We start from the raw sequence: 25,707 nt of genomic DNA, 5'->3' as shown, positions 1-25,707 counted from the left end.
GGGGTATGATGACTATTACATTGAAAAAATCCCCAAAAGACAAACCATTTACACTCTTCTTCCCCTCGAGTGGGTGAAGAGTTCAGTCATTGTTTGCTAGGGCATCAGTTCAGTTATAGGCATTGTACCAAACATCTGATGAACAAAAAATACTTTGAGTATGATCTGAATATAGGAATAAGCTTTCCAAGACCTTCTGACAATACACTTACTTCTTCAACACACTTAAGATTGAGTAAGAAGCATTACCCAAATAGAACACAAAATAGGCTTTGAAAGTTTTTAATGGAATTTAAAGTAAAACTTATCTTACACAGACATTTTCTTCTTACAGTGTAAAAAAAAAATGTAAAATTGCTCAAACTTACAAACTTGGAAAATTAGAGACATTTCAAGTATGCAATCAACGTCATTTTATGAAAACAATGTCTATTGAAAGTTCAAAATGCATTAATTTTTCTAACATCCTGTGCCCCTGGTGGTTAATCTTCCTTTCCACTACTGTCCAAAGGAGGCAAAGTTCAGTCCCCACTTGTATCATAATCATTCACTGAGGGGAAAGAGGAAAACAATTCACATAAGTAACAATCCTGCCTGTCTGTAAAGATTATTTGAGAACTGATTTGCATCCTACCCCTGTAATGAGTAAAACCTTTGCAGATGAATTTAACTGGAGTGAAAGGCTGAAGTGATATGGCTATCTCTCAGAGAGAGCAATGACTGCAGCTTTGGGAAGTTTGCTACTAGTTTATGAAATGGATAGATGACAGGAATGAGCTGTTCCTCCAAAAACACTCTGAGAAACATCTGAACATTTTTGTGGAAAAGACAGCTTGGACAGAAGATAACGCTACAGAATTGCTGATGTTGGATTTTCAGCTTTATTCAAATAAAACTTAGTAAACACAACGTGTCCAGGTCAGGATTCCAGTGACTCTGCCCTATCCTAGCTCCAGGGCACTTGTTTTTCAGTGTTGCATCACATCAGTTAATGTTTATACTACTAAAAACAAACAGCACAGAGTCCTCTTCAAAAGAAAGATTCCTGTAACAGGTATCTTTTTTCATACAATCTTCATTGTTCATCACACACACGTTGGTTCTCCAAGTGAAATTACATTTGTGATGTATGTCACAACACACACTCTAAACCTAACCAAGAAAAATTAAACTTTAAAAAAAAGCATCTCACCTGGCTTGAGTTCGAGTCCATTTCAAGGCATGACGTGGAGGTACAGCAATCGTTGGATGGTAAAAAGAGCAGTCTGGCCTTGTACACTGGGTATTAAATCTACAATGCTAAAAATGAAACCATGTCAGAAGAGGCTACTCAAGTTGGCTGTCTGAACTCCTGAACAAGCCAGAATGTGTGACATGCAAATTTGTATTACTGTACAACATATCTGATAGATAATTGCATCAACAGCTGCATAGACTAGTGTAATCAGTTCAAACCCAACAGAAAGAAATACTTTTTCAAAAGTGTTAAGAGTCAGATGCTCCAAAACTACCACTGCACTGACAGGTGCAAGTTCCCTTGCTTTGAAAGGTTTACAGAGTTCTGTTTCAATTATCTGTGTGTACGAGTTAGGAGCATGACACAGCATTATCTAAAAGACAGACGAAAAGCAAGAGTATCTGGCTCCTAATATCTAGGAATACAGTCCTGGGGCCCCAGTGCATTTCAGCATTGTTAGGGCTTGAAAAAGCACTAAAAACTTCCTGGTGTTAAGAATATGCAGGGACACAATTCCATAGAAGTAGCTGAGTTATACACTCTGGTACTACAGAGATTACGTTAATATACTCCAGGGTAACTGGACAGTCTTTAAAGTTCTTGTATACTGCAGCACATCTGAAGGAAGAGGCAGGAGTCTGGAATTCTGTAGCCTTCCATATAGGCTACAAGCTGTCCTCCTCCTCTGCCCCCCAGCATCCTGGCTGGGCAGATTTTTAACAAGTGCTATGGCTGTCTGCCTGTCTGAAACTCCCCAGAAGCATCTGGTAGAAAGTTCATTTTAAAATACAATTTTCCAAATTCTTTTAGTCACTGCTTCTACATATTTTGTTTCTGGGCTCAAGTTAAAATGTGAAAAGTAAAAGCAGAAAGTATGAAATGCTAGTGACATTTCCTGACCCAAAGTAATATATTTCAAGTATCTTTCTAGAAAGGAAGGGAAGAGATAAGAGGTAATTCTTACTTTTGGGTGGTAAAATGGGCATTCCATTTTCTTACAAGCAGGAAAAAACTTGCACAGTGGACTATTGGAGGATATAGAAGGTGTGGGTAGTGGTGCTAATAGCAGAAAAGAAAAGAACAGGAAATGAGCCTGGATCAGAATAAACTGCTTTTTTAATACAGTCCCACACAAACTTAAATGTATCAACCCTTCTGCAAGAAATTATGTTTTATAGTACACAAAGTCCTGCAAGAAATATGGAAAGCATATCACAATGCACTGTGTGGACCTCATCCTGGGGCAGAACAAGACTGTCAGGTGATCATTAGTCTCTGTTCTTCACCATTTCAGAGCAGAAGGTACCATGGTCATGGTAACGCTTCCAACAAATTAAGCAGAGATTCTGGTAGGCAGAGACATTAAAATGTTAAATTGAGACAGCAGCAAGTCTGGTCGAGTTCAAGCTAACCAGACTTAAAAGCAGTGCACTTTCCAGGAATACACAGGAGCTGCTGGAAATGATACAGGAGAGAAGCACATTGTACTCTGCCTTTTGGCAAAGGAACAAAACTGCATCGTACTACGACTAAGGGCTGAGCCACTTCCTAAAGATACTACTTCAGTGGAGTAAAGGCCCTCCACCTTGGCACTGTTCAAAGGCTCAGGAATAGCAACCCGTAATCCGAACACAGCTATTGCCTGCACCAGGTAACTTCATCCCTGAAAGTCATCTCATCATTACATAAAGTTAACTCCTACAGTGTCGTTAAAGAAAAAAGATGTTCATACAAAGACAGAAACCTCTGTTTTTAATTTTCGTCACAAGCTCTTGGTACAACATCCATCTAATTTAAGATACAAATTTGAGTAAAACTGCAATGCTGGTCAGTCCCTCTAGAAGAAGGGAGTGTGTGTGCAAGACACCACTTTGGCCTTGCATAGATTTCATGTGGACTCTTCCATAAGAGCACTCAGGGATTTTTCTGATAGCAGTTTTTCCAGCAACACTGTATTATTATTCTTCATCTAGCATTAAGAGTTGAATGAAAACAAAATCAAGCAAAAAATTGTTTTTTCACCACTCTCAGTTTCTGCTGCCAAATACACTGTTTTGCCCTCAGCACTTTCATTTAAAGCTCAGAAAAACAAGACATGCTCACCTGGTTTAGGAGGCGGATGGGGGTTTCGTCGACTGGCATGAGTGTAAGGACAGTCTGGCTTAGTGCACTTTGCATCGTATTTACAGTTTGGATGGATGAACAAGCATTTATCAGCAAATTTGCAGTTAGGAAAAACCCTGAGGGAAAAGAAATTAAGTCATAAGCCCATACTTGGAGCACAATCCCAAGCAGCTGATGCACATGAAAGCTGGGATATCACAGCCAGAACTACAGCAAGGCTTGCACACGTGTGTTAGTTATTTCCAAACCAGGGCATGCAGGTGTAGTGTACTAGCTGTACACTAACAGATCTGTATTCCTTTTCCCTGTGGACGCTCTTTACATGCAGTAAATAACTAAACTTCCTCATGCTCAGTGGAGTTTGGCAGCAAGCTACTTGTTGCAAGCTAAGATGCATTGTTCCCAGTGTGCAGCGCAGAGCAGCAAAGGCACTGTGAATTCAGACCTTCGCACAGAGGGGCACAGAATCCCCTAAGTAACATGGTTCATTCCCTGAAGAGAAAGCATTATTTTGAATGTAGTTAGGTCAGCTTTTGAAAGGAAATTCAAATGTCTGAGTAAATGAAGCTACCCAATCTGGTAACATTTATCTCAAACTAGAAATTGTTTTTCCAGACTGTTGCTTTTTGTGGAAGAGAAGTGAAAGGCACAGTGCATATTCAAGAGTCAGCCTTTGCTTTCACATTAAAAAAAAATAAAATAAAATAAAATCACTGCATTACTATGTAATGGGACCCCAACATGTTGAAAAGCATTTTGACAGCTAGCAGAAGAGTGCCTGTTGTTTTACAAAGACACCAATTTCCATATCTCTAAGCAACACAAACACACAAGCCTATATCTAAACTAGGCTTTCTTCTGCATGAGCACAGCTGTGACTCTACTTATTAAAAACATCACTGTATGCTGACACATGGGAGATGAGAGGACAACAGAAGAAATTACAGTGTGATAAACTAGCTGCAATCCCTGCCCTAACAGACTTACACTGCCTTGGCATATTTCCTAACATAGAAGGGAAATTTGTAGCACCGCAATAAGAATAAAAAAAACATGTCAAGTGGATGAGCTTTGCACTACTCACTTGCAAGGTAGTGTGGGGTGATGGTACACACATTCATCTCCATTTTTACAGGCAGGCCAGTACTTGCAGCGCTCAAGCACCTTCTCCTGTTTTTGCAGCACATTTAACTGTTCCATATCCACTAAGAAAGAAAGAAAAAATTTTTAAAAAGCTGGGACCTTTATGATTGTATGTGCAATTTGGCATACCCAATATAGCATAACTGAAATTCACAATATTTCCTATTCTCTCCTTCTAACCCCATTCTTGATAAGGCTTAATGGATCAAGAAAAAAAAAGTCATGACAGTAAAAATTTATGTGCAATCATATTATCTGAAGAAAATTTCCAAAACTACAAAGTGAAAGAAGTTCCAATACTTGACTGACAGGTTCCTTTTGGTGATAAAAGACCAAATTTGGACTGTTTACAAGAAAAATAAATGAACTTTCTTCACAAATACAAATGGAGGTGGGAAAGCCAAACAGACCAGATCTTGGTCAGACAAGACAAAGATTCTTCAACAGAACCTTAGTTATGACTGTTCTGCTGAGCCAGGTGTCAATAATAGCTTCCTTTCTGCAAGATATTTTTACTCTAGAAAATTATTTAAAGAGATAAAGTAAAAAATCAATTTTTACACTAATCAGATATGATTTATTAGTATAGGGGCACACACCAGAAAAGAACCACTTTCATGTAATTTGCTTGGACAGATACCACATTCACTTCAGTTACCTGAACCCAGACTCCAAAAATTTTTAAAGAAATTCCAAGCTGAAACATTCAAGACCTTCACTACGCTTACGGGAACCTGGGACTCTGACTTTCTCCTATTTAACTAAAACCTCATTCTGCAAATTCAGGCAATTAAGCATATACCTTCATTGTCATCTTATTTTCCCCAATGTGCCTAAACCTTTGGCTTTCAAAGCTTTCCAGGACTGCTAGACTTACCTCTCTGATTTTAGTAGTAACACACTTGCTCCAGCTTCATTCCATTCTCAGCCTCATTTATGCCTTCTCCTTGCAATGCACCAAAGCCAATTAATGCTACCCTATCATAAAACCTCATTGCTTGTACAAATCACTTCCTCACTGATCCGATTCTGTGTGAACTTGAGTCACACCCATGCTACTTCTTGCTAACGTAGCTAATCAAATAAGAAACCCTAACAGAGATTTAACTATATCAGCAGCACTCTCCCACACCACCTCTAGTAAGGAGTGTGAGACTATACGTACAAGCACAGATTTGCAAGGGTAGTACTCTAATATATATTTAATTGTAATAGTAAAAATGTGACAATGGATATATAACATTCCTTTCTTCTTTAAAACTGCCTGATACACATAGTACTTCTGAAGCCAGTGGGACTGAAAGGACATGGACTTAAAGATCTTTTGCTTTTCCCCCATGGTTCTCGCATAATTGCATTACGTATTTACAGATGGATCCATTAAATTTAAGTTCTCTGTATAGCATCAAATACTACTCTCTCTTTAGTTCAGAAAATTTGGATGCACTGCTACTATGGAAAAAAAATATGGTATATTCCTAAGAAAACTAAAAAAATGAAACCAAGCATGACTTGAAGGCAGTATTCAACAGGTCTATGACAAAACAATGTTCTCTAAAATGTTTTTCATCACTGTTTCAGCATTCTAAACAATTCAAACATAGGCTTCAGCAAGCCATTTCTCACATTAGTCAAAAGGTATCCTGAATATATAAAGTTCAAGTAAAATCATACACTGTTCTACTTCCAGAGATTCTAGCAACTTGACTCTACCAACACCTTATACTTAGCAGGCTCCTTTTGACATCACAAATCTAGACAGAAAAATTAAGATTAATTATGTAATTTTTTTTAAAGTTCAAGGCACAGCAAAACGTTCATCATAAAGTCTCCCATCCATCAGCATGGGTACAAGTGATAATGAGTCAACAAGAAGTGCAGATTTCTGGCAATGAAGACAAACTACATTTTCAAAAGAAAAAAACCCACACATTTCACCAATACCAACACGTATGGAGAATTACTTATGTGCTGTATTGCTCTAGTTTATCAAAATAAAGGCTTCTATACCCAAGAGGTCTATCCACAATCTAACCACCACATTAACATTAGATCCTGTTGGTAAGCATAATTACCATCACAGCTCTCTAGCTGCCTGGTTACAATTTGCATCTGCTGTGCTCGGAGGCCTCTTAATCCTTTGCCGGCGCACATATTTTGGGTAACTGGCTTTAATCCTTCAGTTATACACATATCTTCCTCTTCTTGATCAGAAAAGTATCCTGGTGGACTGGGCACACCATCCAGTGTCACAATGAACTTGGGACTAGCAGGTTTCTCTTGCTGTGCAAGCTGGTCTCTATTGAACAAAGAAATGTAGTAAAAATAGATTTTCTGACTCAAGAGGTTTGAGTAAAAGCAAGCTGCACTAGTAACTAAAAGTAGTAGAAGTTATCTATGGAGAGTCACGCAGTAGCAAACCTTCTTTTAATGCTACTAGTAATGTGCTCCAATGAACAGTCTGGCTTCTAGTCTCCCTGAAGCCCCAATAAGAAATACAGCTTTCAATGGCATACGGCAGAGGATTTGGCAGGTACACTTCAGTTGGCTGCATTCTGCTCAACAGATAGATCTGAAAGCTCACTTACAGACACAGTTAAATAAAGGAAAATAATTAATCTTTTGAGGAATTTGCAGGTTTGAGACCAAAAAAAAAAAAAAAAAGTGAGAGTAAATACCATTCTTGGAACTACAAACGTTTTAACACAAAAAACCAGCTGTCTCCTCAAAAATACTGAACAGCCCATCATGAAACAGTGGGTGGAAAAGTTTTTAGGGATAGGAAGAGGGAATTGAAATACTGACACTATGAACTTGGACGCTCAGGCTGACTGAAAGATCTATCTAGCCTAGTATCCTGTATCTGACAGTAGTCAACGTGGATAAAAATGGGAGCATAAAAACAGGGGATGCATACATTTTCTGCGTTTTGCTCTTCCACTGTCCTACCCATTTCACCCAAGGAATTTCCTGAATGGCATGCGATTCCAAATATCTGGAAACACACTATGGAGTTCTTATCTTTGACAAACAGTGATGGCATAAACTTTGCTTCTCTATGAAATCAGGCTAAAAACAACTGCAGTGTAGAATGCCTTTAAGAAGAGAGGAAAAACTACACATTAAAAACATCACTAGCAAGAATTTTCAAGTTCAAACAGTTAGAAATTGATCTATCCCCATTCAAAACTTTACCTCTCTTCAGTAGCACAGTCACAGTTTTCAACTGTGACACTGCAAGCTTATCCTTTTGGGTTTGTTTGTTCATTGCTGGTTTTATTTTTACTTAATGCAGGCTGTTTAAAGCCACTCATGGAAAGGAAACATTAAGTTTCTCAATCACAGCAGCCCACAGTGATGAAGTACATCACATTGTTCTGAGTGGTTTTTAACTCTAACAGGTTAAGATACATACAACTATTTGGTAGCAGGAACTACCAAGGCCTTTAACAAGTTAGGAAAATGACTGCACTGGCCATTGTTCCTTTGGGGAAATGAAAAAGCATCCACAACACATCATTTGAAGCTGACATGAACTTTAAACTTCTCTTGGCCAAACTCACCAGTAAGGAGCCTTAAATCACTTGGCCCACAAGCCACTGAACTGTTTGTTGGCTTACAGGTACTGAGTTACCTGCATGCAGAATGAACTGTCTTCCCTCCACCACTGAGAGCTCAGGATTAAGCGTACTCAATATTGCATTAAAAGACACTTCTTAAGAAATGTAATCTCAGGGTGAAACAGGTAAAAAACCAAAGGCAATTTAAGCAAAATTATTACTTAACTAGGATTTCAGAAGTCAGAACATCTATGGCAAAAAGACCAGTGCTTTTCAGTCCCTTCTTTCTGGCAAATCAAAGACATGCTCAAGCTACAGTTGACCCTGGGAATCATTTTCCATTTAGAAGGATTTCTGGGAGTTTTTCTGCCCCTCGATTTTTTCCTCTGCTATTCAATGTCAGTCCACTTTAGAATCATAGAAGGATTTGTGTTGGAAGGGACCTTAAAGATCATCTAGTTCCAAACTCCCTCCCATGGGCAGGGACACCCTCCACTAGACCAGGTTGCTCAAAGCCTCATCCAGCCTGGCCTTGAACACCTCCAGGGATGGGGCATCCACAACTTCCCTGGGCAACCTGTTCCAGTGCCTCACCACCCTGACAGCAAAAAATTTCTTCCTAATATCTAATCTAAATCTGCCCTCTTTCAGCTTAAAACTGTTACCCCTCATCCTATTGCTACACTCACTGATGAAGAGTCCCTCCCCATCTCTCCTGTAGCCCCCTTTAAGTACCGGAAGGCTGCTAAAAGGTCTCCCTTGAGCCTTCTCTTCTCCAGGCTGAACAAACCCAACTCTCTCAGCCTGTCCTCATAGGGGAGGTGCTCTAGCCCTCTGACCATCTTCATGGCTCTCCTCTGGACTTGGTTCCAACAGGTCCATGTCCTCCTTATGTTGTGGGCCCCAGAGCTGAACACAGTACTCCACGTGGGGTCTCATGAGAGCAGAACAGAGGGGGAGAATTACCTCCCCCGACCTACTGGTCACGCTTCTTTTGATGCAGCCCAAGACACGGTTGGCTTTCTGGCCTTTGAGCGTACATTGCCGTCTCATGCTCAGCTTCTCATCAGCCAGCACCCCCAAGTCCTTCTCCTCGGGGCTGCTCTCAATCCATCCTCCACCCAGCCTGTATTTGTGCTTGGGATTGCCTCGACCCATTCTCCATGATTTCATAGCTACTGACTGGACTGTCAAAGCACAAGTATGACTGAGTGATTCCATCTAAACCACAAACAAGCATTCTGACTCAAAACAGTCCTAAAAGAAATAACGTTTTACCGTGTCTGTATTAGACGTCCTGACAGTACTCTTATTGCCTCTGTTGCCCTCTTTCCCAACTGGTGATTCTGCGGCACTATTTCCTCAGATAACTTGGGCTTCTTCAGGATAAATGACCTAGTATCTGTATGGACCACAGATTCTGCATCATAGTAATCTGAATTGGGAGAAAAATTACATAGAAAAGAGAAAAATAAGGTTGTAGTTTACTCTTAACTTATAGCGTATTTCTTAATATCAATTTACACAGCGGATAAGCTAATTTTATTATTTTGAATTTCTTACTAGTACCTTCCAGAAAACATTTTTACTTCCTTGCTAATACCACAGAAGCGGATAAACAGGAGCCATAGGCCATATTAGGCCAGACCAGGAAACTTTGTTACTGGAATGGCTGTGCTGAAACAGCATTGAAGGGTGTCCACACACCCCCAAAATCTCTCATGCTTCGAAAAACTACTGATGTAACACTTTTATTCCTTAGAAATGTAGTAGCTAGAAAATACTAGAAATCAGTATAATTAATTGAAAAGGAAGTTATATTTTAAAATTCACTGACCAGTAGTGTTCAATTTGAAAACTAGCAATCTTTATTTAGAAATAAAAGATCACAAGACTTAACCTTGAGTCACTTGCAAGGTATCTTCAATCACAGGATCAATCTGGAGCCGAGAAGAGAGCTCCTTTTGTTCAGATCCTAAAAAAAACAGTCATTAGAAGCATATCTTACTGCATGTCAAAATGAAACTGTAGATGAAAGAACTGAAGCATACTCTTCTAATTCCTTTGATAAAAAAAAAGAAACAACAAAAGCCTCCATACTACTAACACAAAAAAAGCTTGTTTTCATTGTTATGAACCCATTTCTCATTGTTTCAGAAACAGTAACAAGTCTTCTCCTGCCAGTTATCATGGAAAAATCTAAATACTAGAAGACTCTAGTCTTTCCCATAATCACTGCACACTACAAAACAGGCCTGTGGGTATGGCAACTTATAAAGGTCAAGTTCTTCCTCCTCATTTGTAGAGGTGTTGACTATTTGGAGAACACACACAGGAAAGCAGCTAAGTACGAGGGACTGCTTTATGGTCTTAAAAGAGGTGAAACAAATCAGAGTTCTACATTTCACTCATGGTTTGAAAAAATTATTTTGCTTTCTATATGTTTCCTAAGCAAGCTGTCACTTCCATCTCAATGGCAAAAGAGCAAAAATAGTAGCATAAATATTTTCTGTACATTAATTCAAACACTGATAAAGCTTCTTCTTACATACTTTACAGATACAATTTCAACTATTTCATTTTGGCAGAAAGATTCCAAATACACGTAAAGAAATAAGAGACTGAAAAAATAGCTACTTTTAAAATAACTAATGTTTATCATTCCTTAACAAGGACTGTGAGCTGACGTAACAAAGATCTTACTCAAACCAAATTTTACTCAACAATCTAAATATCTGAACACTTAGCAAGAGTAAACTAACAACTTCTTACAGAAGTGTTTTTCTCACCTTACTTCTACAATTCCTTGTAACTAGCACAGGCACACACACAGGAACATATTTCTTTCTTTGTACCAAAATTATGCTGAAAAGATACTTTGATTGTCTTTAAATGTTACACCATTTTTCTTCAGGAGTTTCATTACAGAAGTAAAATCAATGCTTACTGTTCACGCAATTATCCTGGTTATCAGCTGTTCTGTTACAGCAAATACAGTACTCCAATATTTACACAAAAAAGTAAAACAGTAGAACTATTTGTGTGGTGACAATACGTCAGAAAGAATCTTTTAATACTTCATATGCTGCAAAATTATTCCAAAGGAGGAGTATCTTAACTCTCTCACATAAGCTTTGTGACAGAATTACTCCTACAAGATATTAAGAAAAAAAAATGCAAAGGATGAGGAAAAGAAAAGTTATACCACTATAAATGGATACATTTGCTTATAGCATTTGCTTATGCAAAATTATTCTTCAGTGATATGCCAGGATGCTATGGCACCCTTTGCATATTGATTAATTCTTCTGAGGTCATACATGTGTATATGTGTATGTGCGTGTGTGTGTACTTTTGATGCTGACTTAAAAATTAAAAGCATTTTACTCTGCTCAGACTATTGTAAAATTACATTCCCCAGCATAAATTTTTAAAAAATATTATCAAATGACCTTGAATTCCTTCAGCTGTCTGGTCCTTTGGCTCTTCTACTTGAAGCTGAGAACTCAGAGCAGGCAGTCTGTTTTGCACATGGACTACTTCTAACTGAGATTCTCCTGGGCTAATTCGAGTTCTTGGTGCAACTGGCACTGTCTGTTTCTGTGGAACTTTAAATAAAGAAAAAACAGTAAATCATTTACATACAACCCAATCACACAACAGTACTATTTTCATATATGGTATTAAAATAACTGATAAATTCCTACATGCGCGCACATGCATACACACAAAATCCCAAGCATCTGTGTCCACAAAAAGTATCTTTAGCTACCTGCAAAATTCTTAGTGTGAAAGCACATTTGTGCATGTGCATAGAGTACTCTAGGAGTGGCATTTGAGAACATGTACTTCTAAAACAAAACAGCATGAGAAGGATTACAGTGACATCAGCAAAGTACTCATTCATACACTTCTAAATATAATTAATTAGAGATTGTCTTACAGTATTGAAATCACTTTTCATTCCACCTTCCATATAAACAATCATGGATTATCAACGTGTACTTTTAATACAGTGCCAGCTACCCTACGCTAAGGTACTTGCAAATAGAATATAAAAATCAATGACAGTAGAATCACAGAATCATGGAATCATTTAGGTTGGAAAAGACCTTTAAGATCATCAAGTCCAACGGCAAAACTAACACTGACAAGTTCACCACTAAACCATGTCCCTAAGCACCACATCTACACCTCTTCTAAATACCTCCAGGGATGGTGACTCAACCACTTCCCTGGGAAACCTGTTCAAGGGAAGAAACCGTTTCAGTGAAGAAATTTTTCCTGATATCCAATCTTAACTTCCTCTGGCACAATTTGAGGCCATTTCCTCTCGTCATATCACTTGTTACTTGGGAAAAGAGACCAACACCCACTTTACTACAACCCCACTTCAGGTAGTTGTAGCATAGAATTTGGGTGTAGCAGGACACCAGGTTGACTTCTTTACTTGGCTTCTGCCAAGACCACCAGAACTGGTTGTGAAAAGCTAAGCATATTCTTCCCTTGGCTGTATATCACATCAGCACTCAAATTTGGACACATAAAACTAAAAGGTATCTTTCAATACTGGAGTTATCATTTACAATCTTACTGTTTTACCTATGTATTTCAAAATAGCTTATTTACACATTCCATTCAAAATACTTAAAAAAATACAAAATATATTACCTCTGAAGTGGAAGAACCTTCATGTCACTTCAGATAAAATTCACAAATCACCTCTATATTAAACCACAAAGTGGTGCTTTGTGGTCTCTCCACTAAAATATTCTTACATTGGTAAGTCAAACTACAAGATCACCATTATTAAAAATCAATAGTTTTAGTTAAAATTTTTTGGCTATTTTCTATTTCCTGACACATTGGTATGTACACAGGAAAGAGCTTCCTGAATCACCTCAAAGTACTGTTCCCTGTGTTGCTGCTTTTTCCACCATGAACACTCCTTGCTCGATAACTGGCATCATAACTTAGGAGTATCAGAGTTCCTACCTCCTCTCTTAACAAACTTCTCATTCTGCTTTTTATCTAGAATGAAGACAAGCTCTTAATGGTTGGCAGGCACTTAGGCTATTTGCTATTAATGAAGAATCATAATTTTATTTTAAAAGTTCATTTACTGTATGAAATACATTTTCTAAGTAGTCAAGCAATTCAGTAGCTTACTAGAACTATTCTTAGTTAATTTTTCTTCAGTTCTAAGCTTGGCAACGATCTTTATTAGTCATGCATTCAATTTATTCTGCTTTAAAACGAGCTCACTTTATATCCCACTTCTAACATGCATGGACATCTCCTCCAGTCCAAGAGCTTCTGAACACAGAAAACTCCATACACATCTCATGCTTTTTCATCTACTTATCAGCACCTGTGCAACCTTGAAAATACACGTAACGATAGAAAACAGGGAAGAAGTTCACAGTGACCATTTTGTAAATATGTAGAAGGAAGATAGGTGTTTCTTGCAGTTAGTTTGCAGGTTTTGAGAGAGACCAGGCAAGATATTTTGGATAGCTTTCAGTCTTGCTCCAGATGGCATGAAAAGTAACGGTTTAGTGAATGTTTCTTCCCTGGCAATGTGCAGTGCTTCCAGCTGAGAACACTAGATTTATTAGCACCCAATGAAATGAAAGCACATGAGGTAACAGCTGGATTTACCCTTCTTCAGCAGAAGTCTCTCCTGGCTAAAATTTAATGCCTACGCACAGGCAACTGCTCAGTTGTTGTATCAACTGCAACTCAATACCTAAACCCTCCGAACTAAAATTGCAACCTCACTGTCTAAAGCCAATACACACCAATACATCAATCAATATATTACTTGTTATTTTTCACCTCTATTACCCACATCCAGTGCATTTTGATTTTTTGCTGTCTGGCTTTTTTCTCCTCCCCTCTCAGAAGAAAGGGGGAGAGTGCAGAAAGGGAAAATAGATCAACCAAATACCTCAAACAACTTGTCTAATCCTGAACATTTTCCCCTTCGCAACTATCAACTTCAGAATACTTCCAGCACTTCCGTTTTGTACCCACTTTACAGACTTACTATCTTGATTAGTATATTTTAAATAACTCTCTCCTCCCTCGTTTACGCTTTCATAATTCACCACTGAAGATTAATGTAATGTTCACAGGACATGGAAAATCTCTTAGGCGTATCACTGAGCTATTTAACATTGTTTTATCTCTAAGCACTATCTTTAGCTTAGATTTATAAAACAGGGCTTGGGAATATCATAGCTTAGCATAAACAAAAATAATGCTGATTACCACTGGCATAATTGGTTGTTTTTGTAACCGATTCCTGTGCTTCAGAGATTGCTTTCAGTATTAAATTCTTATTGGCCTGTTTTGAAGGTGGCAATGAAGGTCTGAGAGAGAGAAAAAAATAATTAATTGTACATGAATTGCAACTGCAACTGTATCCATGTTAAACACAGATATATCAACAAGTTAACACAGTTATGCATAATACTGATAGAAATCATCATCTAAAACCACTTTATCTATATTTGTTTTCAGCTTGTTAATCTATTCTCTGAGTGGATGGAGATCCACAAAATGCTCTCAGAAATGGAAGTCCAGAGGTGTGATTTCACTTCTCAGCTTAAGTTGCTGTACAAACACACTGCATCTGAAAGGCATAAATTCTGACATTCATTTCCTCCCGTACAGCCCCTCGCATGCCTGTTGCTACGTTTGTCTTGGCACTAGTAATTATGCAGCAGCCCTGGGGAGTTAGACCCAACTGAAAATTGACTCTATCAAAAACACATTAGATGTAAAAAAAAAATTGTTTGTCTTTGAATATCAACAATAAGGAAGTTCAAATCAGATAAATGTGCTGTGGTGCTGAAGATAAATTCAATAAAGGGTATTAGCTTAAAACAAATCTTATACAAGCTAGCCCTGTAGATCTGTAGAACCACCTCTCTTAGTTTCAATGCTCTTCCTCTTATCGTTGAAAATCAGATACAAACCACTGATGTACGTCTACCGACACCTGACATTCAGACAGAATTAGGGAGCAGAAAAAATGAAAAAACCCTTTTAAGTCTTATGAAAAGAAGAAGCGATCACTTAAAGTAAAGTGATAATTGGTTTGAAAACTATTCCTGAAATAAAAACAAAGCAATTAAAACTCCTGGAAAATTATTTTAACACGTTAAATACCTGGTCTGAAGCATGCTAACATTAACGTTCTTTTGCCAGCAAACTTTTCCCAAACCAGTGTAAAATTCCACATTCAGTTGCAGCTTATGCACAACAATAAAACCAGGTTACAAACAGAGGAAAAAAGGTGGTACAAACAGACATCTCACCCACAGAGTTGCGAGACAGTACAAAAACTTTAAAAATGGCTTGCTGAATTTTGTCTGTCCATTTTCAAAACTGCAAACAGTTTTCCCTAGCTTCCGCTTTCAAAGTTTTTGTTCATTAAATTCATTCTGGAAACCACACAGAATCACTGAGCTCTTAAGTACCTTCTTTCTGGCTTTGCTGGTACAGATACACTGCTGGAGATGCTTCCTGTTCGCGATCCATACTCTTCCTCCTCCTCTTCGTCTTCCCCATCATTACAAAACTTCTTTACTTTGACTACTGAGCTTACAACAGGTAACCGTCTCTTCCTGGAGCCTTCTTCCTACAACAAACAGCAGCCAAAACAATTAATTTAGCATAAAACAGGTATTAATAAGCCAGCAAGGAAAATATTGCAATTCTATCTATAGCCAGGAGATGGAGAACTTCCACATAAGTTGCATGAGTCCAGAACTACTGTACTGTCTGGAGACACAAGTGACAGCACTTGAGAATATGAAAATCAGACATACTTACACTGAAACATTTCATTAAAAATGTAAATAACACTTACAAAAGGAGAAGAAAAAGAGTTTAAAATACAATTTATCCAACATCTATAGAAAAAGCAGGGTTTTTCCAAAGCAACTCATACTACCCTTCAAGATGCACCTGTTGAAAGTTTGATAGAGAAAAGTGAAATCAGTATGAATGACTTTCTCCTCTGTATCAATTGTAATTTCAGATCAGTGTAAGGCAAGCTGAATAGTCCAAAGGACACTAATAGCCACGCAGAGCCAGGATAGTCCAGCTTAGAAAGTGCAAGGTCTGACACAGCCACTCACCACCACCACAGTGCATGTGGCAGTGACAAATTTCAATGCTAGGCTGCGTGAAGGCACAGGAGAAAGCAGACATCAATAGGATGTGTGGGAACCATCACTCAGCACTGAACTACACAGGAGCACAATGAGGCATCTGGATACCAGGTTTGTACACACCACCCTTTAAATGATCATATATCCTCCAAGGAGAAAGTAATATCCTAAGTGATGGACTAGGACTACACCGATAGAGAAGATTCATACTAGTAAAAAAAAACAACACCTAAAGAAATGACCTTTTTAAAGGTAAAACTTCCCAAAGCACAAGAGCTTGTCTAAGAGAAGGTAGGATACAGCAAAGGTCCACAGTTCTAAGAAACACTCCTGAAATAGCCCTTTTCTGGATATTATTCATGAAATAGTAATAAAAGACAATTATCACAAGACCTTTTTGTAACATTTCGAAGGAGAGATGTGACTGTCATTCATCAATGACTTAGGTAGAGCCTTAAACAAAACACTGTATTCTCACTATATTGTCATTCTCACTTCCCCATCTTAAAAAACAAAGACATCTGCACATAGCATTACAGATTTCTGAATAAAATTTGTTGTCCTTTATACAGAACTAAATAAGTAGTAGCAAAGACAGAGAACTATATAAGCAGTAACAAACAGAGATGCACTTGGAATACAAGGTATGTAAAATTCCTGCTTCATTACAACATTAGCAGCCATTACAATCTTCATTCCTCTCACAAAGGGCTTCTAACTGATTCATATGGATAAGATGACAGTCTTAAAACTGTCACCTAGGACTCTCACTTGCCTGGCTTAGGCTGGCTCTTAGGTATGGAGGGCAGCAATCACCTTTTAGTTTGTCCTTGTACAGCACCCATGCCAAAGAGTTCTTAAATGCCACGGTTCTAAACAGTATAATAATAATAATCCTAGTAACATATCCAGGCTTCAGAGATTAATATATATATAGCATAGGCATGAATAAAAAGCATCCCAAAAATACAGATTTACAAAACTGTGTAAAGCTGGAGATTTACACAGCACTTGGAAGATCACGCTGTTCAAATGATCTACAGACTAAAATTATTATTTCTGATTCATCACGTGCATCATAACAATGTGCTAACACATTAGCCCAACCCACCATAGCATGAAGATGTACAAGGTAATTAACTCTGAGACGCAGCAACCCGACAGGTGATGATGTTAAAATATGCAATCTCATTTTATCAGTGGACCGAAAGAATGAAGTCCCAAACCTACTGGTGTCAGTGACAGAAGTCCTTCAATTTCTCTGAGGTCAAGATTTTACTGGAAGCGTACATAGCAATTCAGGTACTTAACAAGTGTAAAATATTGCAATAGTTCAGATCATACTAACCTCACTGCCTACTTTATCGGCACTAAATTTGGAGGTGGGTCTGTAACTCTCTGCTAAGCTGCCAAATGCTTCTGGATTGCACAGCTGGCCAGTTTCCAAAGACCTGCAGCTTTGCGTGTCTAACTGCCGGCTCCCCTGTAAGTTGCCCTGTTGTGACAACCTGTGTGCATGTATATTGCCATCTGCACTCCTGCTAGCTGGTGGTCGGTAGATTTCAGCAGAAGAACCATAAGTTACAGTCACAATAGGCTTCTTCCGTGACAAAGGATTCTCCTGCACGAAGTTTAGGTCTTCATCAATTAGATCATCTGGTTCAGGTTTAATGTCAATTACAGCTTCAGAAGGTGACAATTCCCTCAAAGGCTTGACTGTAGATGTTAAGCGGGATGCAGAACTATCTTCAGAAGACTGCCTGATAAAATAAGAAATTGCCAACTATTAACTCATCTGCAAATAAAGTTCTGCAAAATCAGAACTGTCTTTTAAACAAAGCAAGCAGGGAAGAATCATTAAGGTATTATTTTTATACAAATCTAACACACATTGTTATTTTCAGTTTGGCTAATCAATCTAAGCCCACCTGCTGCTTAAAGAAATGGAACTGAACTCCTGATTTAATGTTTTTTATGCAACAAATTGTAGCAATACTTACTCTTCAAAACTACTTTGATCTTTCCAAGTATCTGTGCTCTTCAGAACGACTACTGGAGTCACACAACTACTAATGTCTGAATGTGTATCAGTAAGTAACCAGAAGTTTTACCGTGAAGCAGTGCTCCTTTGTTCCTGTGAGCTAGTTGAAACTCTTGAGTCATTTCTTTCAGTCCGAGTGCTGGAAACTGCAAGAGGTGGCAAGATATCCTCACGCCTCCTCTCATCACTCACACATGAGCTGCTTTTGCTGGAAGGAAGGTTGCTCTCAAAGATATTAGATTCTGAAGATTTTACACTAGTTGGTTCTGTGGAGACAGGTACGTTTCATTTTTATGTCAAAGCACAGCAATACAAATTTTGCAGTAAACGTAGCTAAGAAACTGCAAACAAGACATTGCGCAGATCTGAAAACACAACAAGCTGAAAGCCATTTCAGCTGAAAACATCAGCAAGAAACACCCAGAAATAAATTCTGGATTCAGAAATAAATTCTTTATCTCAAAATATAAAGCAATTTTCTAGAGTCAGGACCCAAAAGACCATATAAATTGAATACTACCAGAACAGTCAGATTAAATATTTTTTGAAACTCATTAGAGATGCAACACTAGACAGAAAAGATAAACCTGCTTTCACTCAAAATTATTTTTCTTACTTACCAGTAGTCACAGATCGCAGCTTATCCAAAACACCATGGAGCCTGAAATAGATGGGGGACAGTGAAGGAAGCAAAACAGAAAAGGGAGAGATAAAAGAACTTTAACTTATATTCAGAATAATCACCTTTCAGAAACTAACTGCCTTTACCCTGTATAAAAAGCATCTCATTTATCTAAGGCTTCACTTTCCATCAACTGATGTATGTTTCACCTCAAAAGGGAGGCTTTAAGTATCTTGTCTCCAGTGAGTTTTCACGCATGCAGGCAGGGTATTCATCACATTATCTATTTTTGGCACTTAGTTAGTTTACATAATTAAAGCCAGTACTTTCCACTCTTTCAGTACAATCAGTGGTGTGAGTTAAGTATCTTCAAAATGAGTGATTCAAAAAACCTAAGTCAGAAGCCTAAAGTATAGCTAAAAATTTTACTTTGTATATGAAACCTGAATTACACAGCAAAGTTAAACATAATTCTAAACAGAAACCTAAACAATATACAATTCACAGGACTTAACATTCTTCCAGCATGTTTTGTATATACCAACAACAATCTTTGGTTGGTGAGCAAAAACATTCCAGTGAGGCACCAAATTTGACATTTGTCTATGAAAAAGGCACCAAGCTGAAGCAATACAGAAAATCAAAAAGCTATAAAATAAGAAGGCTATTTAAAAACAAACACACATTACAGTGAGAAGAAAGAAAAAAAAATCCCAACAGTTAAATGCATATCCTGTCTTGAACTGAAACCTGATCATAAGCATTTCCATAATTTAGGCTAAGGAACAAAAAACATACTGAAAACTGGGAAAAGTAAGACAGCATGTGAGTATAAGGAAGGCTTACACTCGCCTCATCCTAAGTTTTCACTAGAACACTTGAAAGTTTCATCAGTCGAGCTCTGCTGATGCATATCAGTTTTCATCCTGACCTCCAGATAACTGTGACCTAACACTTGGTTCAGAGTAAGAACTGTTGGTCAACCAGCAGGATTGCCAGGTCTGCCACAGAATTACCATGAAACTTTTGCCAGATGACCCCAAATTACCAGCAACAAACCAAGGAAGGCAGACCTTGTTGGGTATTGTATTCAGCCAGAATCAATGTTTAAGAACATAAACATTCTGGGTTGAGTTTAGAAGAAATAAAAGCATATAAAACTCCCAACTGCAATGCTATTTAACCAGTCCTCTTACAGCTTATTGCATAGGTTTCATCTTGTCTTCTTTTCCATCATTCTTTTAACCAATACCTACTTCATTACCCAGTAAAGCACTCTGATACTGAATTTGTATTTATAAGCAAATTCAGATACTGAATTGAGATCAAAAGACTCATTACATTTGGAATTTAAGCAGGTGCCAAAACTAACAGGAGGTATAATATCTACATTTAGTCAGTATCTAGTTCTAAATATATATTTTTAAAAATTATCTTGATTTCTCTTCCCTGCTGAAATTTCCTTTCTCTACATCTTTATTATCTTTTTCAATAAAGTTTTAGCTTCATTTACAAAGCCATAAAGGTGTCTTCAGCTACATAATATTGTGTCATTTCTTTCTGTATATCAGGATTCAGTCAAAACCCTAGTACTGGAGTTACCCTCATCTACTTGTAAACCTCACTAATTTGTCTGATTCCCAAAACTTCTATGAGAAAGACAACTGCATCACTTACTGATACTGTGAAATCAAAAAGTTTTACATAGGCAGGCCACAAGAGGGAACAAACAACTTAAATGCCTGTGTACTTTTAAAAAAAAAGGGGGTGCATGCTTAATTGTACTCCTTTCTTACATTTTTGACAAATGTTGGGAAAAAGTTGAACACTTTGAAAGCAAACTCAAATTATATCCATACAAGTAACACTGTCACGTGAAAATCCATCAGTTTAAATAGCTAATACAGTGAACTGTAATAGCTGGAACTAATTTTCACTTTTTGCCAATGTTTATGATTTAATAATATATGCAACTTCTAAAATGTTTCTCTCTGCTATTTAGTAGCATAAAAGCTCCTAACCAAATAAAGAGAAACTTGACTAATCACACAGAAGAAATACTGGAAGTGAACGTAACCAGTCAGTATGAAAATTTCAATAGTAGTAAACCGAAAAAGCAGAAAAAATTTAGTATTTCTCTAATCTATAAAAAACAAAATAACGTTCCTTACAACTATATTAAGTTAGAGACCCTGAAATAAGATTTAACTTGAAAAAATACACAACTCTGAAAGCAAGAAAAATCTCTAGAGTGAAATATCTGTTTGAATACTCTGAAACATGGAATTAATTACAGGTTTATACTGTAAACCAAATTCAGTATTAGAAAATGCATAAGAAATATAATGGCTAAGGCTGTCATGCAGCACAGCATAAATTAATCCACACTGTCAGGAATTTAGACAAGAGTTCATCTGTTGCTAATTTGTCCTGCTCATAATAATTCTGGGCTTCTACTTTTGTGTTGTGGAGATGGTGGCAATAAATAAACAGCCTGAGAGGTGGGCATACCTAAGCATTTGGTGCTAAGCCTTGTCAAAGCCAGTATACAGAATTAAATCCACCGCTCATCTGTCTTGGTATACTAATTCCCATGCATAACAGCAATCCAAAGCACTATTAGCATAAAAGCAAAGAAGTTTGTCTTTGAAGAACTATTTTACATCTCACTACGGTGAACAACACTCTCATGCTCACAGTGGGCTTTGCAGGAATAATTTTTTTTTTTAAGACAACATATGGCCCTTGCTTACCTGACTGAGCATTTTACACTTCATTCAAAAATTTGACTGGACTTAGGAGCAAACAAAGAATATAAGCCCTCCAGTCATTTGCCGCTTAATTATCACTTCAATAGCCTAGCTGTTAACGGACTAAAAATAATTTAGTTATTAGATCTGAAAAGTGAAAATTTTGATTAATGTAAATTACATAGTTGGAAGATAAGTAACTTCTTAAATTCTCAGGTTTCATGTGTAGAAAGTAGTTCTGATTACTGGTAAGATGTGTGACAAGGAGCTTACAAACATACCAGACAGTAAACCTGACAGTATTGTTTCCAAGGAAAAGGGAAAGGTCTTCCGTCATCTGCTCCTGACTCTTCTTATTGGCCACCATAACCATAATATAATCAGGGAGCTCTTCATCTAATAGAAAGAGAAATATGTTGTTTTAAAGTACAATAAATCATAAAAGACATACCAAACACCCTTAAACATGTAACCAGAATTTTTTTTCCAGTTTTACAACAAAGACTCTGCAGGTAGAGGATTAGGTAAGAAAATTAACAAGACTTTGATTTCCCCTGAGGCTTAATACAAATTTCAGCTATGAGTGAGGAATAAAAGACCATCAACTTCACAAGAGCATAAGCTGAAGATAAGATCAAAGTATTTTAAAAGTGAGTAAATAAAACACAAAAAGGACAAGATAAAAGAAATACACTCTGCTGCCTATATCCTTTTTCTTGACAACAGCCATCTACAGTTTTCATCACTTCAAATATTGCCAGATAGAGCACTTCATCCTTGTTACATCTCCTTTAGCTACAAAGACCAAACAGATAAATATACCTTTCTGATTTGTGCATCAAACAAACCAAAACTGTATTAACTTCCAGATATTCCATCTACAAAAAAAACCAACCCAAAACCCAGCAACCCCAAGAGTCTGATTCTCTAACCTCCTAATGTATGCAATATCATACACAGCAAGAAATCCATTCCCTTGCTGGACTGCTCATGCAGGATATGCCTACTCATCGGAATGAACAGGAAGGTACTCGGAATCTGACATTAATGCATTAAGGGTTTGAGGAGTATGGTATTCAGCTTTTTGCTTTGGCCTAGCTCTGGTCTACTCTGAAGGACTAAATGGTGTATTTGTTGCTCGAGGGCATTAGGTCTGCTTCTTGAGCACATAATTCAATTTAGTTTAATCAAACACCTCATGCCCTCCAGTACCACTCCATAACACAAACATAAAAATATTAAGTGAAGATAGTGAATGTGAACAAAGGCATTAATACACCTGTACACAGTTCATCTAATTAAGTCTGTACACAACATTAAAAATACTTAAAAAGAAAAATCTTAACTAGAAATCAAAATACAAATCAAAGGAATTGTCTTTCTTCTATGTCAGTGTACCCTGTAAATAATTCATCTGTACCCTAGACTACAGAAATAACATTCATACATTGCACCTGAACTCCACTATCACTATTCAAGTGTTCCAACACAACACATTCATAGTCTAAACCCTAACTCTTTTTGGTCGGTTTTTTTGGTTTTTTTTTAAACATAAACTACAAGTTGCACCAGATGGATGGACACCCAGATCTAGGAACTTAGAATGAATTCTATTTTTTGCTCAAGCTACTTTTAAACCTGATCAGCTCCTCAGGTAGTTCAATATATGATAAGGTAAAGAAAAAGATACTTTAAGTATGGATCAAAACATAAGTATGTCACAATTACCTGTAAAAGTATGACAGAAAAAGGAAAGAAACAACTGCTTCTCTCTGTGACTGCAGTGGCTTATGCCAACTTAAATTGTATGCAAAACTACAACCTCTGAAAATTTTGATAGCTGATGAATATTTAGCTATCTTTATTCTGCTTCGCTGATATGCATTTTTTCTTTGTAAGTTCTACACAACAAAAAAGTTTCGACACGTCTTCTTGTAGAAAACTTTTCTAAATAAAAGAACTTGCAGTTACAGAAAGAAACAAAAGCACTGTTCTTTCTCACAGAGGCTAGAATGAGGGAGAATGACTTTTACCAGTAACCTAAAAGAAGAAATAGAGTGTTTTCGAAAAACATGACTTGAAAAGTTGTCCAAAATACTCCAGTCAGTAACAGAAACGTGAAAAATGACAGACATTTGGAAACAGTGGTTTAAAAACAAAAAAGAAGCCAATGGAAGTCAGAGTTGGCCATAAAGAACACAAAGTTAGTTAAAGAAGTTCAGAAGCTGACTGCAAAGAAAGTGTAGACATTGTATGCTGATACTGAGAACTGCCTTCTGAATACAGGAAACAGAAAGTAAAGAAAAACAGAGAAAGAATAATCTGCCATAGTTGGAATCAAAGATTACTAGTATTCTACCAGCATCCTGGTATTAGAGATAAGAAAGATTTTTTTCAGAAATGCAGGAAAATGCAGGCAAAGAATAAAGGACAGAGAAACCGAAACCTGGAATGATAGTGAAAAACCAAAAACAAGTTACTGAAAAAAAACAACTTTTGAAATGAAATAAATTCTAAACATGGTTTCTTGGCACCTACTGAGTTCAGAACATCAGCTGCTAGGTAATTCCCTTCTAGGGAATCAATACATTTTGATTCCATAAATACAATGGCCCCATTTAAATGGAAATAAGATGAATTCAAGATCAAACTACTAACTTTGAACTTGGCCCTGCAACTCATTTGATCTCTGACTGTGCTCTTAATGCTTTTCCTTCACCTGAAATCCAAGAAGTATCACGGACAACACCAAGGCAGTTACAGGACTGAGGTATTCTGCTTCCAACAGAACATTCTGTTAAGTTACCAACTTTTACTGCTACTCTTAAGTGCAATATCCATTTAATCCTAGATCCAGGTGAAAAAAAAACAAAAAAAAAAAAGACACTCAGACCGCTTATGTCTCTCTCCTCACAATCCAAAATAAAATCTCACCCTGCTTCTAAGATTCAGTTACATATGTTTCATCAACATTAGCTTAACATAACTCTTAGTTTTCCCCTTAACAGTCAAGCTCTTGCATTTTGCAGATTTGTCCTACATAGTGTTTCTGACATAGCCTTTCCACCTCCCCAAACAGTTAGCCTATCTCCATCTTACAGTAATATGCTTTCTCCTAATTTGGATAAATTTCTCACCCTGAATTCAAAAGGCTGTTGAAAAGATGTCTAAGAAAGACAGTCTCCATCACAGTGGTCACTGGTAACTGTTGCTATATTTGCAAGGATCTTGCTTTATATAATGTTTCTACTGGTGCTTCAAACAAACTTCCTTAAATATTCACAGACACATAAGTGTTTGTTTTTCTTTCAAATCCCTTGCCACCATCTCTCCTCGAAAGGGGACACTATTAGACTTCTTAGTTATTTCCTTTTAGTTCTTCATATATCTGTATCCACGTACTGCCTCATCTTACACTTAGACTATACATATTTTGTGAAGCAAGTCTTTCTTTTATACTAGTCCAGCACCTCAGATGTCATGCCTAAGGTTTCCGTATGCAGCAACACAAGTAACAATAAGTAAATATGCTGTTGCACTAACTAGCTGGTTGTTTCTTATCTAACAACAAAGAACGTTGGGAAGATTGATAAACACATGATAAAACTTACCAACATACGCCCCCAGCTCCTGCAACTTTCCTTTTATAGCACCCTAAAAAGCAATGAAAGAGCATTTAAGGGATGGAGCAAGAAAGTATTTCTAACTGCAAAATGGGGCAGGCTTAGCAAAGTTCTTCTCATTATCTGTTTGAACATGTCAGTTTAACGTTACTTTTCCTATTCTCCACTGCTCATGATACGAATGTTCTAACGGTGAGGGACTGACAGCAGAATAGCAGGACTGCCGGGCATCTCACCCTCACTACCGTATCTCCTATATACCAGTTCCTGGTGCCACCGGACAACCTCCAAGTCCCAGCTGTCCTTTTGTAAGCATAGACCACCCGGACTCGTAAGGTGCAAAGAAAACGAAACCCGGATGGTTTGATAAAAGGTCATTCCCGGCTCAGCAAGGGAAAAAAAAAAAAAAAATCTGCCAGGATTT

At 37.5% G+C, this 25,707-nt stretch overlaps 1 protein-coding gene across 1 annotated transcript; it reads right to left on the bottom strand.

Moving 5' to 3' along the window:
• Positions 1 to 984: 984 nt before the first annotated feature.
• On the bottom strand, positions 985 to 25,308 carry ZC3H14 (zinc finger CCCH-type containing 14). Its single transcript, XM_010087090.1, has 16 exons — positions 25,272 to 25,308; positions 21,942 to 22,056; positions 18,909 to 18,949; positions 18,359 to 18,554; positions 17,596 to 18,007; positions 15,552 to 15,712; positions 14,338 to 14,438; positions 11,517 to 11,672; positions 9,965 to 10,039; positions 9,343 to 9,499; positions 6,580 to 6,803; positions 4,446 to 4,566; positions 3,341 to 3,477; positions 2,202 to 2,296; positions 1,193 to 1,299; positions 985 to 1,102 (listed from the first exon to the last, which is right to left on the bottom strand). The coding sequence occupies exons 2-16, from the start codon at positions 22,031 to 22,033 to the stop codon at positions 985 to 987; spliced, it is 2,193 nt and encodes a 730-aa protein (XP_010085392.1). The 5' UTR covers positions 22,034 to 22,056; positions 25,272 to 25,308.
• Between the last annotated feature and the right edge of the window lie 399 nt (positions 25,309 to 25,707).

The sequence above is a fragment of the Pterocles gutturalis genome, unplaced genomic scaffold, assembly GCF_000699245.1.
Source record: "Pterocles gutturalis isolate BGI_N339 unplaced genomic scaffold, ASM69924v1 scaffold43091, whole genome shotgun sequence".
Taxonomy (NCBI): Eukaryota; Metazoa; Chordata; class Aves; order Pterocliformes; family Pteroclidae; genus Pterocles; species Pterocles gutturalis.
This window is presented reverse-complemented; position numbering and strand designations above follow the sequence as displayed.

Coding starts and splice junctions, on each gene's coding strand:
- ZC3H14 (XM_010087090.1), bottom strand. CDS start 22,033: ATGGTTATGGTGGCCAATAAGAAGAGTCAGGAGCAGATGACGGAAGAC. Junction 2,297..3,340: donor CCATCCGCCTCCTAAACCAG/GTGAGCATGTCT, acceptor TTCTGCTATTAG/CACCACTACCCACACCTTCT. Junction 1,103..1,192: donor TGGACTCGAACTCAAGCCAG/GTGAGATGCTTT, acceptor TTTCACTTGGAG/AACCAACGTGTGTGTGATGA.